The 27,708-nt window shown below is 40.5% G+C and overlaps 1 protein-coding gene across 1 annotated transcript; it reads left to right on the top strand.

The window, feature by feature from the left end:
• The first annotated feature begins 81 nt into the window (after positions 1–81).
• On the top strand, positions 82–27,708 carry Mccc2 (methylcrotonyl-CoA carboxylase subunit 2). The gene is made up of 17 exons (XM_050178292.3): positions 82–342; positions 503–569; positions 1,028–1,112; positions 1,213–1,314; positions 3,905–4,032; positions 5,789–5,901; positions 10,018–10,131; positions 12,806–12,870; positions 15,113–15,212; positions 15,619–15,714; positions 17,731–17,803; positions 17,896–17,972; positions 19,284–19,350; positions 20,653–20,809; positions 22,069–22,183; positions 24,930–25,015; positions 27,492–27,708. Exons 1-17 carry the CDS (start codon positions 211–213, stop codon positions 27,607–27,609), a joined length of 1,695 nt encoding a protein of 564 aa, XP_050034249.2. The 5' UTR covers positions 82–210; the 3' UTR covers positions 27,610–27,708.

Genomic DNA, 27,708 nt, shown 5'->3' with positions numbered 1-27,708 from the left:
ATACGTGACTTCTAGTGACATGCCACTTATATTTTAAAGTAAACAGACAATTGCAGAAACTGATCACGCAAAAATGCATAAAAAAAAAAACAGTTGCGCTTGTCGTCGTGTCGGCGCACCGGCATCGACATCAATTTTTCTCGGCTGCTTTCGCTTAGCTGCGGGGCTCAGGGGGATCTCAAGTAATCCGTTCAAGTTACCGGTATCAATATGTATTTAAACCGCTGCGCCCGGTGCGTCTTAACGCACGTAAAGCGTATTCCAAAGGAACGAAGAATCTACCACCTCGATGCTGTCAGCACGATCGGGACCGCTCAAGATAAAAATTCGGCCGAGTTTCAAGTAAGCGAGCATGCCAACATCGCGTGTTGACGTATGGTCACGCCGGATCTCACACCACTCTTGCCACTGTCGCTCGTATTTCTTATTACGGACTTTTTTCTTTCCGCTGTTGTGTGTAGTCGCTTGGTAATGAAGATGTAAACTTACTTTTTTCTAAAAGGAAAATTATGGACGTATGAAAGCACTGGTTGACAAATTAAAGGGCACCGTGGAGGAGATTACGAAAGGTATGGGTCCTTTTTTTTCCTGGTCTGCTTTGTGAACGTGCAGATACTTAACTAAGATGTTCAACTCATCTCTAAGTTGAACTATGACAAGTGACGGCGTATGCGTAAAAAAAAAAAAAAAAAAAAAAAAAAAAAAAAAAAAAAACGCTCCTCAATATGTTATCGCATTTACCCACAACGTTCCCTGTATTTCTTTCTATTATTCTTCATCCGCTTCTTCCTATTTCTTACCCTTGTTTAATATGAAATGTCAGCAACGTCTCACTCGCGGATTGAGAGCAATTATGACCAACGGTATATATCGGCGTGCGACAAAAATGTAAAGAAAGTCAGCAAATTTTGTTAAAAATTTCGTCTTAAGTATAGTGCTGTTCAGAGTTTCCTTAGAGAAAAAATAAATCTTCTGTGCTTATTGTTGCTGCCCTTTCTTCCCCCCTTTCATCCCCCCTTTTTTTAAGGTGGTGATGAAAAATCTGTTCAGCGGCACACGTCAAAAGGAAAACTTATGGTTCGAGACCGAATAGATACATTACTTGACCCTGGGTGAGTAGCTCTCAGTTGAAGCCACTTAGATATGAGTTCGAACAAAAACTGGCTACCAACCTTTAAAGTATGGCCTCTCTTGTCTCATCGTTCAATACAGGAGCCCATTTTTGGAGCTTTCTCAGCTTGCAGCTTTCAACGTTTATGGGAAGGACAATGTTCCTGCTGCAGGCATTGTCACAGGCATTGGCAGGGTCTGTGGGTAAGTACCGGCTTTCTGCTCTATGATAGTGCATTTTCTTGCATGCCCAGCGAAATGTATCATTATCATTAAACAATGTACTCAACCCAACTTTGCTTAAGCTGGCATGTTATTTGCTCATAATACAGAAATAAGTATGTAAGTTACACATATGCTAAGATATATTTATATACTTTATTCAGGAAGAGACAAAATTTATGTGCAATGTGTTAAACTAGCCATTCACTTATTCAATACAAATAAATTAACATACACATTGCTAGAGATCGAGTTATTTGCTTTCTCCATGTGTTGTACAAAACTGGAATCACATTTTTTTTTAACCAAGTGAAGACAGTCCTATTGAAGTTAATGGGGCGACGTTTCAGGATATCAGATGTGGTATTCGTTTGTTACTTTAACACAAGACTGTAATTGCCTGCTTGAGTTATAAGTTATGGGACACCGAAATTTGCATTAAAAAAGTTGCAGCTGCTCAATAACTGCGCCAGACATAATAAAAGTGTTCTGCAAGGCTAAATCTTATGCAGGAAAGTTGCTTATAATATCTTCACATATCAAGTTCACAAGTAATGGTTGCTTTAAGAAAAAAAAAAAAGTATCTCCTTTTATATTGCTCATGTACTATGTGCACTACGCATGCAGGGGTGTAGTTGTTAAATATTCCACTTTTGACATTAAAAATATTCGTTTTCAGTGCTGACCAGCTGTATGACTCTAGCATGAAAGAATACAGTGAGAGGGAGAGTATTTTCGCAAGGCCATTAACCGGATGTGCTATTTTCCTTATGGAATAATGTCATATTTCCCCCAAGAGTGTGCATTATTATTTATAGCATGTCATGATTGGCATACTGTAAGCAATAAACAGAAATGAAGTTCAGGTCAATGCAAAAAGTACTTCTTCAACAAGAATAAGGTCACCTGAGTACAAAAATGTGTACGTCAAGATGGAAGGGGTTATCCCAATCCACTTTGTAAACTTGCTCACATTGAACAGCTTTGAAAGCTCTACAGGCAACAAAGTTGGTTTGTTCGAAATGGAGTGACGTCTAAAGGGGCTCGGGACCTTTCTTGGAGGGTGTGCAGTATGTGTGGCATTAACGAGCATCTCCTAACTAATCTTGTCCAACAATATAACTTTTTAGTGAGCCTTGTATGAGTGTAGTTATTGGCAATCAAATGCTGCTACTGCCATGCCTTCGTGGTGTTCCCCTCCGTTTCGCCATTTAAACTGTTTAAAACTGCTACTGCCTTGTCAACGGAAACAATACCCACAATGCTCTGCCCATCATGATGCAAAGCTTTGACATCAGCTAATGTCACAATCATGTCACACTTTCCTCTGTTGCATGCTGCCTGATCTCGTAGGTCTTAGTGTTAGTGTTTTGGAGTCATTTCCCACCACTAGAAGGCAGCACTGCCATATTAGCTGAAGTTTACTAATATAGCATAAAGACAGAGAACTGTTTAATGTATAAGTGGTATGGGAGGCGGTCCCACAGGAAAACTGTCAGGAAGACCTCCTAATAATTAGATTTCTCTGCATTTGTTTCTTCCAGAGGCATTGCTTAATCATGTTTAAAGTAAGGTACCCCGTGGATGTCATGTTTACAGCTGTGTAAGAGTAATAAAAACAAAGTTGTTGAAGCATCGAAATGCGGAGGAAAAGGGCAGACATTCAGTTGAGTCAATTTGTGTGCTCATGTGAAGGAGTAACATTTCGTTGAGATGTTCATGAAAATGTAATCTGGTGACCCTAGTGTTAAAAATATGTTGCAGGGCCTCTTAATAGGGGCTACACTACAGACAAATGCTGAATCATGAAAATGGCTAAGAATCGAACTAAATACAAATGCCAAGTCTACTGACTGATCCTGAGGGATAGTGTCAGGGCCCCTGCTCCCCTTCCTCCATTTTCCTTATGCTTTATAAAGCCCTTCCCCAGCTAGATGCTATTTTGGACTGGCCCCTGGCTGAATCAGCTTAGTTTGCTGGTCACTTAATGGTTAAAAACTCTAAATTTCTTTGGCAAAAAAGGGTTGGTTATAATAGAGAAAATTTGGACCAAGCTTTTCCTTTTCAAGCTTCATTCCCATATTATGGAATTGATGATAACATCAAGCTGATGTAGTAGATTTACGACTTTCCTGAATTTAAGCCATCTTTATGCAGTGAAACTTCCCAAAAGTTGTTAGGCTGTGCCTTTGTGTGCTTTTGAATCCAGTGTGTAATAACTTGCTATTGGTAAACAGTTAAGTAATACCGAGCAGGTGTTTCCTGAAGTTATAACATCAAAGGAAGCTAATGCAGTAATTTGAAGGCATCTTTCATTCTTGCATCCTATCTGACTTGCCATTTAAGCCTCTGCTCATATTAAGACCAGTGTGTTTACAATTCTAGAAGTTTCACCCATCAGTCTTGATTAAACTAATATATTCATTCAAGTGGGGTAGTTAGGTGAGGCAAACCTGATACAGTGCTGTACATGAAGCATTTTGAATCCAATCATTGCAAGCTATTTGCACCACTGTACAAGTGACCAGCTAGCACCTCAGTGATGAAAATGTTCTTTCTTTTTGCAAAACAGCACAGAGTGCATGATTCTTGGCAACGATGCTACTGTGAAAGGTGGTACCTACTACCCACTGACAGTCAAGAAACAGCTCCGGGCACAGGAAATTGCTCAGCAAAACAACCTCCCTTGTATATACCTTGGTAAGCTAGCATCTGATAATGGCTGATATGAGAATAATACAAGCAAGAAAGCTTATGCTGTTAAATGCCATTATGGCTGAATTTTAGTGCTAGAGCTTTGTTGGCATTGTGTGTATTAAAGCTCACTATTTACTTTTTTTGTGATGCAAGATGGAAGCGTGAACTTGACCCCTGTGATTACAGTTAGACTGAACAGCAGGGAATGAGGAACATCGTTCTGCTTAGTAATGTGGTGTGTTTAAAATAAACTATTGATATAGTCAATGGTATTAAAAATTAAACCTGATGCAGGATGTATTTTAAATGTACACAATATCTGGTTTGCTCTTATGATTTAAACTTATGTGTAGATCACATGAAAGTGAAGTAGGACGATTTTTCCTAAAGAGGCCCTGAAACATTTGTCTAACTATTTGAAAAATGACACTACTATTAAATTACGTCGCCTCACGAATCTTCTGCCGCAAAAGTTTTTCGAATCCTTTAAGCACGGGCAAAGTTATATGTAATTACCGGACCAGTTAGTGGCTTTCTGTCTTCGTTCATATCTACTAGCCTGCTGGAATGCAAGGAGAGTGCAAGGGAGCATAAGGGTGCAATGCCCCACTGGTCTTGCCCAAAGGTTGAACACGAAATGGCCTGTGGTGGCCACACTAGGTGGCCACCACAGGCTACGTACGCTTTTTATCTCGGAGGCCACACGTATCAGAGGCACCAAGCACGACTGACCTGCTTAGACTGGCATTGCAAAGATGCAATTGCCTTTCTGTATTTTTGAGATCGCACACGTGTGTATTTTTCATTTATTTAGCTAAAATGAGCATTAATTGTGTTACTTTTTCTAGGCTCTTTTCTTGTAAGTACATGTTCTGCATGTGTTCATCTGCTTCCTTGTGTATGTGATATTGTGGCACTAATTTACCGTTAAACTTGTGCAAAGCCAACCAGCACAACAGTTAGCCAACCTAACAGTCTGTCTCAACCATATTGCAGTTAGATGTCAACATAATGAACTACAACATAACGAAATTCTCTGTATAACAAAGTATTTAACTTTTTATAACTTCTCGTCCATAGAACACCATGTATTTTGAAGTTCAATATAACAAAGTGTGTTCACACACGATTTCCGTATAAACAAATTTCACTATTGCCATGAAGGAGTACCGAGACAATAAATTAAAGCTTACGAGGATGCAGATGGTAAAATTATTGAATTACACACGGCTGTGTGTGAATGCACCTCTCAAATTGCGTGAGCTGACAAGTATGATGGATTGATGGACGTCGTCTTCCTGCACAAGCAAGGGTAAAGGTGGGGAGAGGAGCGAGCTCGCGTTAACACGGTCAAGTGAGGATGGGGGGAGGCAGGTTACCACATGTCTCTTTTTCTAATGCGATTGTGGCTGCACTTGGCTCTCAGCACAGCTGAATACGTAAGCAGCCCATGAGCCCTGTTTTAGAGGTAATCTGCCATGTCTGCAAAAACTAGGTGAGTTGAGATGGCGTGGCATTGTGCGTTTAGTGCTGGAGGTTGCGTAATCTCGAATTTTGGAGATGCATTGAAGCGAGAGACAGACAGAGCAAAACAAAATTTCTTTATAACAAAGTAAATTGCAGATTTTAGCACTTCATTATATCAAAGTTTAACTGTGTATTTTTTACCTTAGGGGATTCAAGCAAAAAGCATGAGCTTTAGGCTTGCTTCTGTCGCAAACTAGCTGATGTGCCATTCTTCTCTCCTGCTTCTGGGCAGTCGACTCTGGTGGAGCCTTTCTACCAAAACAGGCTGAAGTGTTCCCAGACATAATGCACTTTGGTCGCTCCTTCTACAACCAGGCCAACATGTCTGCCAAAGGTATCCCTCAGGTACGCTCGGAAAGCTTTTGCTGCAACACAGTTAGAATATTTACATAACAAAGTTGTACTCTTAGCCTAAAACTTTGATTTCATGAACGCTATGTTTCCTTGCATCAGAAGTCCAATATACTAGCATCTACAGCCCCCTGGAACACTTACACTGACTAAAACATTGTTAATAATAATTTAGTGATGAAATACATTCATTGTTAGTTTTTATGTCATGAGTGTGACATAGCACACAAGCATGTGCAGTAGCGAAGCATCGATATCCACAAGGTTAGGGCTTGTGGATATCTATGCTTTGAAGCCAAATCTCAAGTGAAGCTTTTGGAGTCTTTCGTGGCCCTTTGTTTTGTTGACAATAAATGTTCGGCTTGTTCATTTTGTTCCTTTCATCCTATTCTGTCTTTGTTCTGTTCACTGTTTGTCGACATGCAATTTTGCCAGGCTGCTCAACTTGCTACTTTTCAGTTTTATAGATATCAAATTTGGTAAGTTATGTCATGCACAATTGCTCTCAGTGCTTACTATTGATGAAAAGTGAAGTGATGAGAAATTTATAGTCCTGTGAAAAGATTGTTCGTGTGAATGTGGCAGAATTATGCCACTGTGATGTATTCTGCCAAAGCCATAATTTAATATGGTAGTGCTTTCATATTGCCAGAAACTCAGCTGATCACACTTTTTCTCAATAGGACACAAAAGCAAAGTAGGGGTTAAATTATTGCATGTAACTTTTATCTGTAAATTACCGAAATAAATACTTGCCTGTTGCTTTGTAAAATAAGCGATTATGGCAAGTATGACCTGTATGGCCCCCATGATGTTGTGCCACATAGTTTGTAGGAGAAAGTGGTGGTGATCTTGCAGAATGCCAGTATGTTATTAGCATTATAACTTAAATAGCGTGTCTTTTCAGCTCTCAAGATTGTGTGACCTGCACTTTACATCTTAATACTATAGCCATTATTTAAAATCTGTGCTCACACATCTAAATTATGAAACTAGACACTGCAAAATGTATTGGGATTTGTAAGTTCCTGACTGACTGGCTTGCCGGCTCTTTTTGCTGTTAGCAATAGCCTTGAAAGTGACAGCAAATATGATTTTGTTTACACATCTTGTTTGTCCCATAGACTACTTCATGTGGGAAATACCTTAGTCAAACACTGTGCTTGAGGTGGTCCCACACCCTTAGGTGCCACAGCGATTGTTCCCACGTTGCCAAGAAAATCTACGGCGTGAAAAGACTGGCATGGTGGAAGAGCAAATGAAATGATTACTTGCCTCCTTTGTCATCTGTACAAACAGCATTAGTACTGCACATTCCTTTGTTATAGGCATAGAGAAAGTTAGACATATCAGAGGTATAGCACTGAGAATACAGCATAAAACTTCTGCAGTTTTGTGTCAATCTGCAGTAGAGCTCCATGATAGCTGTGGCAGCATGTCATACATTATGCATCTTGTGGTAAACATGTGATGACTTTATGATTATGTTGTGTCTAGCTTGCCTGAACCTAGCGACAGCACTGCACCTGTGCATAATAATGAGTGGCCAATTTTGGTTACATTCAATGTCTTCTTTACATTTTACAATATTACATTCTTAGTGAGTTAGCATTTACCTGGATGGCCTGTTCCGATTATGGCGATTGCCTTATTACATGAGCATCATATTGAGCAAGGGTAGGGCCTATATAGCCATGATAGAGAAATTACCTTAATGCATCTCAATTTGGTGGCTGTGCCGATACTGAGTAGTGTGCCTCCTGGCACTTGCTAGTTCATGAATGCAAATGCAACCATCAATAATTAAGGTAAAATGAGACATCCACTCAATTGTAGCAATTGCTACGATTGGGTGGATGTCTCATTTTAACTTAATTACTTCTCTCCACCTTGCGGGTTTCCGCAGAACTATTACGTGAAATGCAACCGTCATATTAAAGGTATGTGAGCCCACTTCTAACGAGCCATGAAATGCAAACATTGACCTTTCGCTTTGGAATATGTGATCCTAGATTCAGTCCTCTGTGCATTCATTATTTTTGATATTATAATAGCTATGTGATGTCATGATGTGATGGCAAAAGCACAACACACATTATGAGGCTTAACATATACAGTAGAACCTCATTGATACATTCCCGTTACGTGCGTTTTACTGGTGCCGACATTCACAATCTAGAACAAAAAATGATGCAATAGAGTTACGCTCATCGTTTACTGGTTCATACGTTCACGGAAAACACTATTTTCGGCGCCAACGTTCAGTATGTTGCCAAACTGTAATTGTATGATACGTTTTCCTGTTGCTAGATCCCATGTAAATAAGAAAATGCGCGATGCACGTGCGATCGAGAATAGTATTTAGCGGCCGGCCGCGGCTGCTTCACCACAATACTTGCCTGCCAGTCTCACGTAAAAACGCCGGCGCGCACTCAGTTTCTCATTTCGTTACCAACAAATCCTCTCCGAGGTTGTCGCATGCGACATTCATGGCTATCACCACGAATCATCTTGTGATAAGCATCTTCGCTTATCTGTTTCACAGCACGTGGTGCGGTTGGAAGCGTGGTGCACGATTTTAATAGGCAATAACCAAAACGCGCTGCTGTTCTCTGCTGAATATGTTTCCCGGCCGCGAGATCTCATGTGGACAAGAAAAGGCACGAGGCGCGTGATTGAGAACAGTATATAGCTGCCCGTTTCACGTGAAAACCTTCTAACGTGAAAATGACGGCGCGTGCAATTTCTTACTTCTGGACCAGCAAATCTCCGCCCGGGTCGTTACATGCTGCATTCACAGCTATCGCCGCCAAACCTATTGCGATAAGCATCTTCACCCATCCGTTTTACAGCGCGTGGTGCGTAGTGCCGTTGGTAGTGTACTGTACACGTTTGGCAGGCGATCATCCAACTGCACTGCCATTCCGTGCTGCAGGCGGTGTGATGTGGGCATCACGTTTCACTTCAGTGGCATCAGGCATCGCCCACCAGCTCGATTTCGCTTCTGTTTCTCGTCGCTCTCTTAAAACACCATGCAATAGAAAAACAACAAAACACGTCTCGGGCTGCTGGAGCACCACCAGCTCGACACATGTCGGCGTCTCGTCTCGTGCCGCAACAATCCGCACGACACTTTGCATTACGTAGATGTCAACAATAGTTGAATCTGTTGATTCTTTGTTACTTCGGATCGTACATTTTCCTGGTTAGTATGTCTTTTCTCACGTTTTTTTTCACCACCTATGAATGAGGTTCTACTGTAAATGCATCTGTAGCTTTTGCTTCTGCATGTATTGACGCCCTTTCAATCTGAGTTTGACTTTATTATGACACTTCATCAAATGGTCCCAGTTTTACTACCTATTTAAGATTTAAGTCCAATGTGACGGAGCAGCTAACTAGTTAACTAGTAACCATGTAACTAGCTAACTAGTTAACACGACGTTTAATATGCCCCGAAAACGTGGCTGACCGATCATAATCAAGGCACAGATCAATCTCAAGATGAGTCCCCACAAGCGATGAAGACAAAGAACCCAATGTGATGACGATTGTGTGCAGACGATAAAGAAGTGCCTAAGAAATGCCCACACCAGCTAGAGTTTAAGTGAGGACCTGCCAAATTAAAGTTTGTTGCTGCTATTATCTGGAGATAATATATCCGTCCACTAGGCAGAATTAAACAAATACCATGTTGCAATCTTCTGCGACACCTGGCACAAGAACCTTTGGCTGTGATGCCTTCTTTTTTTTTTTGCTTCCGCCTTTACTGAACCTGGGTTCATGTGCTCCAGAGGCTCCAAAACAGGAGGGGCACTGGGGACGAGAGCACCATTACAGGTTTCATTGCAGAAGGGACACACTGCAGCCTGGAATCCTCTGCCCACACTCAAAATACACTTCCAGAGCCCCTGATCTGTGCTGTCTTCTTTGGAACATCACTGTCTGTTTTTGAACATTGAATTTTTCTCTTCTTTAATCACTTTTTAATGGAGAAAATGTGTGTTGGTTCACAGCATTGGTTGCCGAGTGTATTGAATGCTTGCTATATATATATATATATATATATATATATATACGCGTACGTATATATTTTCTTCTACCACATAGATTGCTGTTGTGATGGGAAGCTGCACTGCTGGAGGGGCATACGTGCCTGCCATGTCGGATGAAGCAGTGATTGTGCGAAAGCAAGGGACCATCTTCCTAGCAGGGCCTCCATTGGTATGCCTCATGTTTTACAGTGATATTTCTCATGGATTCGTACACAACATCTGTCACAGAGTAGGCAGGTGGTAATGGGCAAAGTACAAGTGAAGCTTTTGACGTGCATGCCGCTTATAATCAGTGTGGTCTTTGTGATGTGATTACAGTTGAATCTTGTTATAAGGAACTGGGTTATAACAAACTAATGGATATGATTAAGTAGTCATAACCCTCCTTGAAATTCCTTTATAAACATGCATTTAAAATATTGTTTTAACAAACCCAAAATTTCCTAAAAATTGATGTAACAAACCATGCTTAGTTCAGAATGAACATTTACCAATCAGTTATTTTTCTTTCGTCGTCCATGGCAGGCTATAGCATCAGTGTTGGCTTACCTGGTGATAACTGTCTTGCCCTTGTCAAATCGCCACTGGGCAATGTTGGCTGTAGGGGCGGATAATATTTATGACAAAGTAATGGCTATAACAAAATACAATCGAACCTCGATATAGTGAACACAGATGTAACAAATTATTGGTGATAATTAAGTAACATTAAGATGCTTCTTTGAGATATAAGCATGTATTGCTTAGATAAATATCAGATCTAACAAAGGTATTTTCCTGTTCGACGTAGTTTCGTTACGGTGAGATTCGTCTGTATTTTTGGCACTCTCTTCAGATACGTTATGTCAAGCTTTTACTGTATTCTGTATTTATGTATTTGTGGGAACTGGAATCTATGGCTTAGAAACAAATCTGTACTTGGGGGTTCTGCTTTGGTTGAAAATTCTTTGTCACCTCTGCTGCAAGTTACTACGTCTGTGATGGCTTCCTGGGTGATGGTTCCACTATTCACCTGGTCATTGAGGGCCCGCACAGAGGCATCTGGTAGCTTGACGTCGTCTTGCATCAGCAACTCACAACAGCTAAAGATGCAAAGTGTTAAAGGGACACTAAATAACAGTATGAAGTTAGTTTAGTCTGGTAAAGCATTTCTTCAACACTTGATTTGCATTAATTTGGCAAGAAATGTTGGTTAATAGCAGAGAAAGTGAACGGCAAGGTTTTCCTTCTTAAAATTTTTTCCCCTGAATTTCAGTGGTGGTGTGCTAGTATAATCTCGCAGACTTTAAGTATATCTAATTTTCGGTCTGTTCTTGTTCAGAAAAAGTGCCCAAAACTCGCCAGATTTAGTATTAAGTTTTTCTTAGAATGGGGGGGGCGGGGGTGGAATACTTCTTTATCAATAAATTATCAACTAGCCCTGAGCAGAGCCTGTCCAGATGGTGCGACACCATGAAAAGTTAGCGCAATAACCTCAAGTGTGTTCTTCACTTTTGCATATTTTCTGGTTCAACTATGATGATGGTTAGTCTGGGATAATTTTGATTTTCAGAAATGTAGTTCACAAGTGTCGCTTAACTTAATCTTCCTATTTAGTGTCCCTTGTGGGCTCATTCTACAGCTCTCTATGTGGTATTGGTAAATCGCCCCAAAAGGGGGCTTCACTATGCAACACGGCAGAGTGCAGGAATAGACTAATTGCAGGTTTAAGCATCAAGCTGCAAGGCCTAGTCGGCTTTTTCCATGTGTATGGTGCTCTCTCTCTTCCACGAACACGAGATGTCCAGGACAGTTAATTATTTATTGCCTAGAACACTATGCCATAAAATACAGCGCTGCACTTAAACTCGCCGAGCATGCTCAGCGTTGAACAATGGTTCGTACGCGCAGGCTGAGATGTGTTCACAGACACTACCTAGTGCTTTCTGCCACCGATTCTGGTCAACGATGGTCAGCGCCTGCGACCACTGCAAGGGCGAAATGCAGAGCAACTCAGCAAGCCGCACTGATGCAAGCTGTCAAAGCACGTGAATGTCTGAAGGCCAGAGCGTTGATAGACACCAAGAAATGAACGCCCACGCATTCAGGGGTTGCCTTGCATTGGTGAATGAGACTTAAATTGGAGGCACAGCAACGACTGCGCCCAGTGGACTGAAGGAACTCCCACAACCTTTAAACAATGGTAGTTTATCATGTGCACAAAAGCAGTTCGTAAAAAGGACGTACACGGCCATCGCTATGCATATTCTTGTTGGCTGCTGAATGCTTCCAGTTTTAGGCGGGAAAGTGCCGTCAGCTGCATTTTCTGTCTCCTGTAGCACATTGGTGCCAGTGTGGAGCATGGGACTGTAGAAGTTCCTTACAGAATATTTCATCAGCCTCTAGAGCTGTGTTGGAGCTGTAGCTGCAGCTGACTGTATAGATTTAGAGGCAAACTGTCACGCAACCACTACTTTTATGTTTATGACTTTGCCGACTGATTTTGTGCTGAAAGAAGGATATTATTTTCTAAGAAGCTTCATTACTTGTCCTGTTCCTGACACTACAATTTTAACCCCCATATTTAGAAATGCATCTTAACTTGAAGCCGATGCTTGACTTGATCTAAACGACACCTGTCGTGAACATGCCGAAGGAAATGCAATGAATGTCTTGGGCACGTTCAATACAGGTGTTATCTAGATCAAGACAAGCATGGGTTTCAAGTTAAGATGAATTTCTGAATACTGGGCTAAGTCGTTTATGTGCATTTTTTCTCTTTAGAAAAACATTTTCACCATTTAGGCAGTGCCAGCAGTTGAGCTTGGTTTCAGCATCTTACAGGGCCACCTTGTTTGTTTCAGGTGAAAGCCGCAACTGGGGAAGAGATTAGTGCAGAAGACCTGGGTGGCGCTGATGTCCATTGCCGGTGACTACAGATGTTCTCATAATTTTGGATGCTGAAAGTACTTTACAAACATGGGCTTTCTGTACACAAATTCAAGTGCTCACTTTTGGGTATGACCATTGAAAAATAGTTCACCAATTCGTAGCTAACATTGATTCAAAAAAATCATGCAATAAACTAGGAGAAAGAGAATTTATATTTGAAAGAAGACAGAGAGGGCAGCCTGAGCTATCGCGCTCTTGCCTGTACTCTGCTCAGGGGGACGGGGAATTAAAGGTGTGATGAGGGATGATGATGACATAGAAAGAGCGATGCACAATGGTGAAAGCAAGTTCAACATTCTGATGATAAACATTCAGAAATCTCATCCATGAAGCCACTACCGGGTTCCGTATCTTGTCTGTAGTCACTATTTCAAGCGGACCTAGAGGTAAAGATGCTAAGACAAAGCTGGTGTGTGGGCCTCTCCTGTGTGAGCAGCCGAGGCGCCAAACAAAAACAATAAGCTAACTTCAGTTCAGCCCAATGGGACAAGCAACGCTAGTTCAAATAGTGCAGTGTTTGAATAAAAATAGTACTTTAAGTGCATAAGTACTTTATGGGACTTCTGAATGCCAACTAGCCCATTCCCACACTTTTGAATGCAGTCAAATTAGAAGGCAGGTCAAATAAAGCAGTGCTGAATTATTGAATGTCAACCTTAGTTGAAAAATTAATTACAAGGAGAGGAGATGCATTCATGTCTGTGCTACTAAAGTTGAAAAACAGTCAAGATAATATGTAGTTTTAAATTTTACATTGCAAATGGGTTTGGGTACATATGCAAAAAAGTTTGGGTACCCATGGAGACCTTTACATATACAAAGCGTCATGTCTGGCTTGCATTATTTTGTACAACTTTGGAGTTCTTTTGTGTACCTCATCGCATTCTTTTGTAAGCCCAACAGATTGTGTCCTCTTACTTTGCATGTGCAAAATCCAAAGCTCCCTCATAGGTACATCTAGCAGCTGCTATGTACACAAGCTGATGACATAGCACTCAGAATGCATATTTACTAGCATTAAGAGGAAGCTTGTGCTTGGAACCAACTGTGATTTTTCTATCTTTGTTGATTCAGAGTAAATAAATACACTTATTTAGGAACCACTGTACTGATTACATGAACTTAAGGTACAGTATACAATAACCAATAATATGTTCAAGCAATAGCATGTAACATTGCGCATAAAAGACAGACAGAAGCAAGGAATGAAGATACACACACAGCATTTCTGTTGGTGTCTTTAACGTGCAACATTACACATTCTAATGCCACACCAACAGGCCCAAGTAGCAACCTTTGAACGAGACCGCCATGGCAGCTTTGCTTGCATAAATATGGAAATGCATACTTGCATTGAGGTAGTGCTGGGGCCACAGGACATAAAATCACTAGATAAACCTTCTTGGAAAGAGGATCTTGAGTTAGATGCAGCTCTGCACTCTCTGCCCTATTTTTCTTCATTGCTTGCTTGCTTCCATGCTAACCGGCACGTCTTACCACTAATGCCCATTCACACACGTTTTGGGACGCAGAAAGGTTGGCTTTCCTGTGAGCCTTGGTCACTTGGCGGGTGAGCTGTCCTAATATTCAAGCGTGAAATTGGTGATCTCATCTTTTTGGAGCAATGTCAAGTGCTTTCTCATTCTAGTAATTACACGTTAAGAAGTTTGTAGTCTGTTTGCTCAAAGATTTTTCCTTCTAACAAGCAGTTTTTCTTCTAACAAAGCATAGTTTAGAGTTATGTGGCTATACTATTGCCTGTTATGTTGTTGTGTCTTTTTTCTTAACATTTCTCAATTAAAATTATTTGAATGTTCTCACTTTCTTGTGTTGTTGATGCCTGTGTGTGGCTTCAGTCATGTGTTCCTTTATGTAATCTAATATTGAAATAATGTGAAAGATTGCTGAGGCGTTTATGTAAGGATTTTGTTTCCTTTGATTCTAATGATGCCATGCCACTCTTTACATTGAGTCACCAATACTGTAAATAGTGAGGGCTTAGTGTCATGCTAGCCAATGAAGAAAGGCAAAAAGAATCATTACATAATATGGCCCCTGGCTTCCAAGTTATGTGGGAAGTTACAAGACAATTTAAAAAATATATGCTATTGTTTTGTAAACCTTGTCTTCTTTTTTTTTAATGTTTGAGGCTCCGAAAAAAATGAACCCTAATTCCTCCCAATGTACTACTTATGTTAATTTTCACCATGTGCTTTCAGGCTGTCAGGTGTAGCAGACCACTACGCCAACGATGAGCTTCATGCCCTGCATATAACACGGCGGATTGTCAGCAACTTGAACAGGAGAAAGCCAGTTCAGGTGACCATTCTACGAAAAAAAACTAACTTAGAATTAAGGTACAGTGGGGCCCTTGGGAAAACTTGTGAATGTTAAGCACCTTCTGTCGTCCCGTGTTGCTCCTTCGGCACAAAGGAATCGTTTTTCTGAAGTAAATACTGTGTGTATCAATACTGAACCTTGCTTAAGTGTTGCATTACAATGACGTTCATGAATTGAATTCCACGTATTGGTTGACTCTGTACGCTGCTCTATAAACCAGAGATGTACATTTTCCTCCATGTGGCGAAATGACTACAAAGAGCTAAGCTAGATTGACTGATAACCTTTTTGCCAATTAATAGTAGCTGATCACTAGCTGAAAGAATGTTCAAACATGGCACAGTCGTTGTAAATTATTGTTTTTTCCTTTGTCCTTTGTTTGCAGATGGTGACTGCAGAGGTTGAGGAGCCAGCTTTAGACCTGGATGACATATATGGCATTGTGGGCGACAATCTCAAAAAACCATATGACGTGCGAGAGGTACTATTTCTACACATGTTGCCTGTGCTATGCTGCGATGACCCCACGTTTATGTAAAAGTGGTTGGAAGTTGTTGTCGTTTGTCTCCGATGAAAGTAATGGAAAAAAAAAAAGAAAAAAGCATTTATGGTTCTTTCTTTCAAAAAAGCTCAGCTTTTTTACCGTTTGGCTGACACGGGTACATTGGTTAGTGTTATTGGCCCTGTGTTTGAGTCTGAGCAGTGGTTAATCATAATAAACATCAGCTTAATTATGTCCACTGCAAGACAAAGATACACCTGTCCTAAGTCAATGAAAGCCATCCTGTGCACGCAAATTTTCTAGTGTCATCTTCTTGTATATTGCTCTTCCACCTTTGACTGTATTTCGCTGGCAATGAAGTTGCAGATTCAATTCCCTGCCATGGCAGCCAGGTACTGGTGCAGGTGGTGACCACAGGTGGTCAAAATTTATTTGCAGCACCCCACTACGGCATTTTACATAGCTCTAGTGTTGCTTTGGTACATTAACACTTTCCGTGTTGTGCCCATTGGGCATCGTTAGCCCACTGATAATTGTTTGAAATGCTGCTTTTGAGCCCTTCCACGCCACTCATGACACACTGTGCTATGGGACATGAAGGAGGAGAACTATAGTTCTGTTTTCTAAGCAGTTCGCTTTTTCTCCGCCAGGCTTATATTTTTTAACACACTTCGAAGTTTCGCGATTGTCAAAGTAGAAGACAGAAATGGTCGCCTCTGGGAGCAGCACATGCGCTTCGAAAGATCAAAGATGTCACAATGCCGCTGCATCTGTGGCTGATTTTGTTGATGGATCGAGCAGTAACGAGTCTGAGGGTGCTGCCTTTTTGTCGTACTTTGACTCTGAGAGTGATGGCGACACAAGCCAGCCCGGAACATCGAGTGCCACAGCCCGGCACACCAAGCTGTAGTGCTTGCACTTAAATTTTTGTAGTTCAATGAAAAATTTTGATTTCTTTCAGAGATAGATCCTATTAGATGGGAATACATTTTGTATATCTTATAATTTTTATTAGATTTCTTTCTTAGTAGGTACAAGCGCGTCTTTACAAACTTCGTTTACTTTTATCCTACAATCTTGACTCTGGCAATTTATAACTTTTTTATGACATATGTCTCGTTAATAAAACTTTTATTTTCGAAAAGTGCATTTATTTTTCTTTTCGTTTAAGTATTAAGTAAAATATTGAGTGCAGTAGTTCCTTCAGAAAAAAGAAAAGAAAAACTCTCGGGAACCCTACGAAAAACACCTATTTTCCCCATTGTAGGGAAAGAGTTAAACCTTATGACTGAATCAATCAGTGACCTGCATTGGTCTTTTATTGGCATTTTGAGTGTTTCATCTTGCCCGCAGTCATGTCTCCATTTGTGCGCACTTTTCAATTACTATATAAACTGTGTACGTTGATCAGTAGTATTCTCATTAATCATGTAAACATATAAAAACAGAGATAGAAAGAGAAGCGCGCTAGCAATTGTTTTGTAAAACAGACACCATGACAACTCGCTTGAAGAGGAGAGGAAAAAAAAAGGAAAGAAGGAGACAAAGAAAAAAAAAAGCTCAAGCATTAACAAAGCACCGGAGCATTTGTGTTCAATGTGAGTGACGGTGCAAAATAACAAGGCAACTTTATGTCTTTTGTGTACATTAGCTTCATGATAAATGTTGCTTGAGGTTTTCATTTGAGTACCACCCGTAAACTGCTTACTTTATGTGATAGCATTACTATCACATCAGGTTCATGAGCCGTCATGCTGGAGGTTTCACTTGGAGTCTTCCTTTCCCTCAAGAAAAAATTGCTGCACATGTTTACAGAGTAGGTGTGCATATCTTAGTTGCCTGCATGTTGTTTTTTGGTGAACCATCAACTTTAGGCTTAGAAGAAGAGTAGCGTGGACATTTTCTCTTGCCTGGCTTTCAAAGGTCTCTTGTGCTCCCTCCTTGTTTTTTTTTTTTTATTTGCAACAACTTTGTCTTGTACCCATTATTTCACAGGTTATTGCAAGAATAGTTGACGGAAGCAAATTCGATGAATTCAAAGCTTTGTATGGAGAGACACTTGTTACAGGTGACTAAGTAGAACCTGATTTTCTTCTTTTGCAAGTTTTTTGCTGTAGAGTTCACCTTTCTGCTTGCTAAACTTATGGTCTCATTTCGTAGGCTTTGGAAGGCTATATGGATTCCCCGTTGGTATCATTGCAAACAACGGGGTTCTGTTTTCAGAGTCAGCCCAAAAAGTAAGTCACAAAAGCTTGAGCCATTGTAGCTAATATTCTTGTTGGTTCTTCCTAATAAGCTGTAATGGTAATTGAAATAGTTTTCAATCATGCTTGAAGGGGACCTAAAATTTACAGAAATGCTTGCCGACAGGAATTGTTTATACATAGTAACACTTTATTTTAAAACAAGATATAATATTTTCAGATTGTTCCAACCTGTGCAAGGTGTTTGAAGACTACATTAAACTCATTTTGACTCCAGTTATTAAAGCTGTCTTGCAATTTTGGGTCCATCATAAGTGATTTGCCGAAACTCTGAAGCACCACATTATCGTTGAAAGCAGAGATAAAAATATTGTGCGAGTATCCGTAGCAAGTGAGCTTTCTTCTGAAAATGGAGCTTCTGAAATGCAATACATCTGAATTTGAGCTTGTTGGTATGGCTTTATGTTAGAAAACTGGTGTAAAATATGGAAAGCAAGAAAGTACACATTGACATATTGTTGGCTACACACTAAACCATTTATTGTTCAGCTGCATTACATATACTGAAGAAAACAACAACAAAAAAGAACATGAACAAGAAAAAAAGCCATTTCTAAAACAATTTTTGTGATAAAGAAGAAAAGTCAGCTGAATGAGCTGGCCACATTTAGTTAAACAGTTTTTGCATGTATATGCTTGATGGCTAATAAAACTGTTTCAGGTATAAGCTTGAATTGTAGGTCCAATATATGTAACTGAGATTCTAAAACAGGAATTGTTGCCAGCTAATCTGTTCTCTTCACACTACCATGCACCACACGATCCATTTTCATTGGTACTGTTAACTTTTTCCTGATTAAAAAAAAAAAAAATATATATATATATATATATATATATATATATATATATATATATAAATAGAGAGAGAGTTTCTATTGAATTAGATGCACCATGTAGAGACTAATGTTAAAATATTTCTGTAGCATTACACACGAGGTACAATAGTAAATTTGGCTAGCTATTATTCATAGATTCAATGTATGAGTTTGTTTATCGCTGATGAAAAGTTGTTCAGCTGTCAGAAAATTTGCAGTGGGCTCTTGTATTCTTTAATTCATTGACATTGAATAAGTGTAATCTGGTTCACAACCGAAATTCTGGGCAAGTAGCCAGCTTGCTTTCATATAATAAACATGAAAGGTAATCACATTTTGTGTGATCGCATGGTAAAGACCATAATTAAAGAATTAAAAAAAAGACTTATTTGTATAATGTTGATGGTATACAAAGTGAGTGCTGAAGGAAATATGTTTACTGTGCTTATGTAAAATTTTCACTTTGTAGGCTGCCCATTTTATAGAGCTTTGCTGCCAACGAAACATCCCCCTGATTTTCTTGCAGAACATCACAGGTAAGCAAAGGCTTTTTTTTTTTTTTTGTTCGGTGTTGCTCAGTAGAAAAGGAGAGCTTTATTGTTAGCTTTTGCACACAAGAAACCTTGCATTATTAGGCCATTTCTGTCTGTTTCTGCCACACATCTTAGAATTTGGACAGAAAATGCTGCAACCACATTTTAAACTTTTCTTTGTTAAAGTGGTGACTAAAAATAATTTCTTTTGCCGATGATGACTAGGGGCTGTGTTATTTGACAACCATTTTTAAGCACGTCACTTTCAGTATGCACCGATTAGACTATTGCAAACCGACATGACAAAACAAACTTGTAGTTGTGTCCGTTTCCTGTCAGCATTGTTTTTCCTGTGCATAGGTTTCCTAAGTAGAGTAACCCGTAATTAAACAAATAGAGTCTGAGTTGTACTGCGCTTTGTCTTATGAAGAGCGTGTAGCTATGAAGTCTCCCGAAGCTGGTTCTTGTGAGGCTGATATAACAAACCAGATGTGATAAAAGCGAATTTTTGATGACTGGCTCACTTTGAACAAGATATCTGTACAGATCCCAAAATGTCATTATATTTTTTTTACACTGGTTAGTAACTTGTTCTGCTATTGATACTAGTGGTTCTTGTGATATGTGCTGTTGACTAGTACCCAATGGTACCTTGTAGAACTTCCAGGGGACTAAGCACACCCTGGAGTAAAGAGTGTGAAAAGGAAGAAAATAATTCTAAAAGTTCACTGACAGGATAAGCTGAAAAAGCAATGCGGTGTCAGTGAATGTGTCTTGTTCCAGTGAGACATCATACTGGTTCTTTGGTCAAATGAGAGTGCGAACATCTCTGGAACAGGGCAAATTTTTCTCCAATTAGTTTTCTGTGAGGAAACTCAGTTATAGCATCGTGGTACTTTCAGACGGATGCCGACTTTCTCATTCCCATAGCTGAAGGTTGTCAAAAACGATCGAAAATAATGGATTGCAGAATTTCGCGGTGCCTACGCATTGACACACTATGCTTTGCAGTTGTATTTATGAGACAATTACTGATGCTGTAAAAGTGAATTTCGCTGTATTCTGGCACCTGCCATGATTTGCCAACACATGTCAAAGTTGATGAGCCAGTATCCTGCTATTGCTGCCATGTTTCAGGTCATAAATCTTCATTTTACAGTGCCTGTGATGCTTTAATAGATCATGCCAAGTGTTGTTATAAGCAATTTGTATCTGGCTGTCTCAGAGTTGGGATGTCTGATAACCTTGCTATGTGCAACGTTAGGACTCAGTACTGCGGACGCTGTTGTACCTACCATGTTGCAGGTTTCATGGTTGGACGGGAAGCTGAAGCTGGAGGCATCGCCAAGCATGGTGCTAAAATGGTCACCGCGGTAGCCTGTGCAACGGTGCCTAAATTCACAGTGCTCATTGGCGGTTCCTACGGTGCTGGAAACTACGGAATGTGTGGCCGCTCCTATTCGTGAGTCCAGTTTGCCACAGACAGTGAAAAAAGCAATTCTCATTTTTGCCTAACTACCAAGTGGATAGAAAAACTTGCCGAGCACTGTGAAGCTGGCTGATAGTTTAGCTAGATAGATAGATAGTACAGAGTACTATTGATCGATCGACGGGCAGGCGGACGGACGGACGGACGGACGGACAGATACAGTATCCCATTTCATGGGATACTGTACCTGAAATTTCTCAAGTCCTGAGATCTTAGGTCTTAACACTGAGTACAGTCAGTCGATTTCCATTAGGTAGTTCGGCTCTGACGAGACCAATGAGATTGATCGGATTATCCGGTGGGTCGAATTAAACAAGATGCCAAAAAACACCAAAACACACCGCTGATTCATTTGGCACTATTCGCCCGATTTTAACACATCCCTGAATCAAGTGCGCCCTCTTCTATGTGCCCGTAGTAGAGAAAACTAACATACAAATGACATTAAGGCTCCTAAACAAAGTATAAATCTAACGTGCACCTTATCTTTTTAGCAAGAAAAGTGGGTGCCGATCTAATACGTGTTGCACAGTGTCGACTGGTTTCCTAAAGTCAGCCTCGGTGCTGTATGCGGGAAAGCACACGAACATCGTGAATGCTCTTTTGGTTTTATATTCGAATGGGGACCACTCAGGCAATATTCGACCAAATTTCCTTGGAATAAAAAAAGGCACATGTGAGAATCGGGTAAATACCGTGATCAGACATTGTGAGCTAATGTTATTGCTTGAAAATCTTCCTAGGTCAGGCTGAAGATAGGCATTTTCAACAATATATCACGTGTGTTAACGAATGCACTGTCCGCTGAGACGTACTGCCACTAAAGGAGGCAATATTGGAGTCACCATAGGGGTCACGCATTTGCATGCTCACTGGTCAAGTCCGAATTATTCAATGAAGGCCAATTTTAGGATTGAAGTAACGAAAGTTTGGGCCCATAGAAAAGCATGGGCACTGGCGGGAACTTTAGCTTAGCATTGAATAAACGAATTAACCAGAGTCAAATTAATGGAAGTCCACTGTATGTATTTTTATTGGCAGGTGAATTTTACAGCTGTATCTCTATTAACTTGGTTATAATGCAGTTGGGAAATTCTTCAGGTACTGTTTCAAAGGTGCATTTTTAAGTACTATTTATTTATCTTTCTTTCTCTAGTGCTTTTGGAAAAGTATGATATCAAGTATGGTTTCTAGCCATATATGTACATACAACTTTGTGTCTTGTGTTCCAGGCCGCGATTCCTGTACATGTGGCCAAATGCCCGTATCTCTGTGATGGGTGGTGAGCAGGCAGCCGGTGTGTTGACAACCATTGCCAAGGATCAGAGAGCCAGAGAGAAGAAGCCTGTAAGGACATGCCTAGTACCATATAGTACTAAAGCATTTGCATACCGTTATGTTGCAATACTCTGAAGAACATTGAGGCTGAAGAGTATGAGCTTGAGGGCTGAAAAGGTGACTTTTCAGTAAAGTTGTATGGCTCCGTGGAATCTTCCGATGTTGAGTGACTGCCTGGTGAACGACAGTAGCGACGGTAAGGTTGAAACACGGATTGATATTGGGACAACGTCCAGGTACTGCAGTAAATGACAGGAAATGTAGCCAATGTGTTGGCAGTTTAAACAAGTTGGCCGATCATTGGATGCTTGTCATATCGCTGGGTTACGAGAAGGCCGAAATGACCTACTGGCATAGCAAAGTAGGCAGGTGTAGGATCGGTTGATGGAACAGACGGGCTGAATTCCAAGGTTTGCCAACTCTTCGTGAAAGACAGAATCAATCAGACAGGCTATCGTTACAATAGGTCTAGGAACCTACCGACAACGTGGCTTCGATCTCTCAGTGGATGATGCGCACGAGGCTACTGGACGTCAACGGCCAATGCACACAGTGAAATTCCTCGCATGACGAAGTAGCTGTGTTTAGAAGATGTTTGAACTGGCGCTCGATACAATGGTTCTTTTGCTTCTTTGAAGTGTAAGCATTCATTAATGATGTTGGCAAGGATGGAAAAGTTCTTGTACACTAGAAGGTTAAACGGATCATTCGCTTTGCCCTTCAGTACGTGGTTCACCTTGTCTGTTTGTTGACCCTGTGGCAGAAGGTGAGAACGTACTGGATGTACAGTCAACCGCAAAAGTTTACGGGACGCAGGATCTGCCAAGAAGCTGAATTCTTGCGAAGTGTGGTCACACAGCCGCAAATGAAATGTTCCGGCATGTAGTAGCCTTCGCCACCGACACAGTGATTCATTAAATACGAAGTGTCATGCCTTAACAGCGCAGGAATCCACATTTGAAGAGGAAACCGCATCCCGTAAACTTTTGCTGTTGACTGTACATCACACAATTTAGTCGACGTCTGGAGGCGGGATCCACATTAATTTTTTCTGGCCCACTGATGGCCAACATGCTTTTGCTTGCATTGCTCTCAGCATGTTAATTCTTTCTCGCAGTTCTAAAACCGGACCTATGCTGTGCCTTTCAGGTAGAAAATTATGTTTTCCAGCATACAGGTCTGGCTCGCCTGTTACGTGTGCTGACACGCTTGTACATTTGGAGCCAGTCATTGATGTTAAGATTGTTGGTCCCGGAAAGCATCCCTGGGTCGTGGGGCTGGGACAAGATGACTGTCGGTGTTGTGATAGTGGTTGCTTCTGTTGGCATGATGTCTGTCCCTGCATTGGCTCTGTTGGTCAGCATGCGTCTGATAGCCAGGCTACGTCCACTTTGGAGCTCTGTCATGTGCAAGCAGTATCCAGCATCTCCATCAGAAATATTGCAGAAGGAAGAAGCAAAACGGGAAATCTATTTACAGGATGTACACAATTCACAGACAAGTACACAGCGAGCCAGTCACTGCAGCGTCGTCATCTTCAGTCCTAAGCTGTAATCTTCTTCAGAGTTGTGCAGAGCATCGTAACAATGTTTAAAAAAGTTGGTCCTGGCAGAAACATAGGCAGGGGCGCTGCTCAAACCGCTCATGAAATGCCAAAGTAATTAGAATATAATCATATGTATTCCTGATCCTGGTTCTCCTCCATAACATGGCTTGTAAATTAACGGGAACAAGCATCCATGTTATGTACAATATGCGTAAGCATTGAAGCACAGTATTTTTCATTAAAAAAACAAAAACAAAATTCGGCAGGTAGTGTGTACATCTTTTATGAATGAATAAATTAGTTAATGAGCAATGTTTCTCAAAGACATGGCAACTTGGCTTAGCTGAGGGAGACGATGCTTGAGTTTACCTTGAACGAATCCTTCTGGCATGATATTGCAACTGCACACCTATAGCTGCCACTAAGAGTAACACCAGGAATAAAAAGCAAATAGAAATTGGACTCATTCTTTTTGAACACCAATGTAATTGTTTTGTAAATTGTAGTATGTCATATGATTAATTAATGAATATTCATTTATTTGTTAAACATAATTGTCTAATCATCTTATTAGCAGCCTCTAAATATCTCCTAAGCAGACAAAGCATGCACCTGGTGTTTTGCGGATGTGATGCAAATTGCAGCACTTTGCCCCTGGGACTTTGGGTGCGCCACGGGCACTGCCTAATCTCATATAACCTTTGAGGTTAGGCTGAAAAGCTGTGCTGGTTGCCATTATTTCGGGTTTGGCGTTATTTCTGGCGAGTGGAAATGGTGCCATTTTATAAATTTTCTGCGTCAAAAATAAGTATTTTTTCCAAGCTTTTCACGATGCATTCACTAGCTTTTCATGTGTAACATTTTTCATGGAGGCTGCTCTATATTTACACTATCTGAAACTAGCCTCTTTACACTGTCCAAAATTTAGTTGCAGTTAGCCCTTAACTCTAGTCAAAAAGAGTTTATGCTTTTTAAGATGCAGGATTTGTTGACTTTAATGAAACATATTGCATGGTCATGCTATTGGGGCATGCAAGACTTTGCTCTCATCAATGAACTGATCTTGGAGCATTTTTAAATATTAAATCCAAGAGACATAAATTTACAGTGATTTATTCATTGTATGTATGTATATGACCTTTGTGAAATTGTTCTCTATATCCTATTTCTACAGTTAATGAGGCTAATAGCACTGTCATCACTTTTCAGTGGACAGAAGAAGAGGAGAAAGCCATCAAGGATCCCATAATTCAGAAGTATGAAACTGAAGGGAACCCATACTACGCAAGTGCCAGGTAGGCTTGGCACATCATTGATGACTCAATTGTGCTGTGCTTTCATGCATGCAATGTAGTAGCTTCGATGAAACTGTTTAATAATCCCAAAGGTGAAAATTGCATAAAATAAATATAAAGTCAACATCCGATTTTTCGTACGTTTTTGCGGTCCCTTAGGAGTCAGAAAAATCGGACATTGACTATATAAAGTTCTGATTCCTGGGCATAACGGGGTAATGTGAGTAAACACACTACAGATAACGTCAAGCAGCAAATATAAAGAAGACTTCAAACGAAAAATTGCCTATTTATTGTGCAGTGCATGGTCTACTGTAGTGCATATGTTTTGTTGGTGCAAACAATATATGGCTGTAGAAAGTAATGTGCGCTTTTTTCCTGTGCACACCTTTGTTCTAGTTTTCTGCACACACCCGCAATTTGCATTAACGATATCCAACCTGACAGTATGTGTTTGAAACCATGGTTCATCTTTAGAGTAATAGCTTACTTGTCAGCTATCTCCTGCGTCCCTACATATATTTGCTACAATGGCAGCTGCGTTGTGTTGGAGACAATAGCAGTGCTGTCATAAACGAAATGTACAAGCTGTGCTTCGTATCATGAGAAGCCAACAAACAACGATACCGAGGAAAACATAGGGGACATTACTTGCACTTACTAGTTGAATTAAAGAAATGATAATCGCAATGAAAGTCGATGAAAAAACAACTTGCCGCAGGTGGGGCACAATTCTATGTCTTTGCATTATGTGTGCAATTCTCTAACCAACTGAGCTACTGCAGTGTGGTTTCCCCAACCACTTTCTTGGGTATTTATGTGTTGCTACTAGAACTAACCTTGGGAGTGTTAGCCAGTGCCACCACTCACAGACCTTGGCTGTGGATGTGGAACATCCTTTCTGCTGCAGGCGTCACGAGTACGTGATCTTTCTGCGTGAAGGCAACTGGTCAATAAACCCGCACATGCTACTTGAAGGCATCAATGTTGCCAGATTCGAGACCCTTGTTCTGTAAGAACGAGAAGAAAGGGGGTTAAGCTGAGGGGCCCGATTTTTTATTAATCATATTGTGAGAAGCCAACAAACAAAGACACCAAGGAAAACATAGGAGACATTACTTGCACTTACTAATTGAATTAAAGAAATGAAAAATTAATGGCAATGAAAGTGGATGAAAAGAAGACATGGGATCGTTCCCCACCTGCAGCAAGTTGTTTTTTCATCCACTTTTATTGTCATTAATTTATCATTTCTTTAATTCAATTAATAAGTGCAAGTAATGTCCCCTATGTTTTGCTTGGTGTCTCTGTTTGTTGGCTTCTCATGATATGATTAATAAAAAATCGGGCCCCTTGGTTTAACCTTCTTTCTTCTCGAAGCTGTGCTTGTAGTTTAGCAAATTTCCATGCCTTATTGAGTGAGACAATGGTGCTAACATGGCCTGTAGAGTCATTAAAACTGATTGCTTAACATTGCAGCTCTGAATACTTATTTCTGCTGTGCCTGAGGGAGAGATGTTCACTTTAACATTGCTGCTTGTCAACTGCTGCATAACCAGAGCGTCAGAGCGAAGTTTTTTTTTCATTCCGGTTCAGCTCCAGAGTGATAAAAATAAAATTTCAAACTGGTTTGTGTTTCTTTACATAAAACAGTAATAATTACAGGGAAGCAGCATACATTTATTTTTACAAGAACGTGACGGTGCTCCAAAGCTGCATAAGCTTTTCAGGTCGCAAGTACTTGAAAAAAAAATCACAATATGAAAGTACTCCTCAGAAGCTGTACGTCATCTTTATCACACCTGCTTCAGTTTACCCACCAGTGAAATCAAAAGCAACTGCTCAGCTAGGAAGCATTTCCTCATATCAGCAATTTTATATGGGTCTCTCCTGCTACCAAAGAGCTATCTGATAGTCGCCCATTTCATACGCTCACATGTGTATTATTAGCGTGCCTGTTGCAAACTGCACCAAGCGTACTGCCACTCCTAAAATAACAGCGAGCCGTACCGAATTTATAAATGAAGCAGTGTGGTGGAGCCACAAGTACAGGCAGTGCACAGATTAACCCTTTCAGCTCCATTGACGTACCGGTATGTTTCTGTCCTGTCAAGATCCTTTTGACATATAGGAATGTAAAGACCACACCAAGAAAGCATTTGCTATCATCCGTGTCATTTTTTTCATTTTTGCGCAACCAAAAATAAATTGTTTGTATCATTTTATAATATCCAAGGGGAAAAAAAAAGTCAGACGCTGGGGGTGTGTCAGCTCTGAAAACGCCTGACACTCAAAGGGTTAAAAGCTCCAGAGAAGGTGGCCAATCTGAACCACAAACTTTTCTTTCTGGTTTCATTCGAGTGAAAATACAAAAGAACAAATCGTAGCATTCTGGTTTGCTCAAAAATAATGTTTTTCTTTGTGGCAGTTTTGCTTCAGTGCCCTGTGTGTAACAGCTTTTTCTCACATGATGCAGGATCTGGGACGATGGTGTTATAGACCCTGTGGACACAAGAAAAGTGCTGGGACTCTCGCTAAGTGCTTCTCTGAATGCAGTGATTCCAGCCACCCACTTTGGAGTGTTTAGAATGTGAAGCGTCAGCGCTGTCTCTTTTCTACGTACCAGAACACAACACAGCTTTTATGTGTATATAGTTCGCGTGGGCTGTGTGAAAATAAATGTATGAACTTTA

Source organism: Dermacentor andersoni, chromosome 5 (genome assembly GCF_023375885.2).
Source record: "Dermacentor andersoni chromosome 5, qqDerAnde1_hic_scaffold, whole genome shotgun sequence".
NCBI lineage: Eukaryota > Metazoa > Arthropoda > Arachnida > Ixodida > Ixodidae > Dermacentor > Dermacentor andersoni.
The sequence above is the reverse complement of the archived record's forward strand: the minus strand, read 5'-3'. Positions and strand labels throughout refer to the sequence as shown.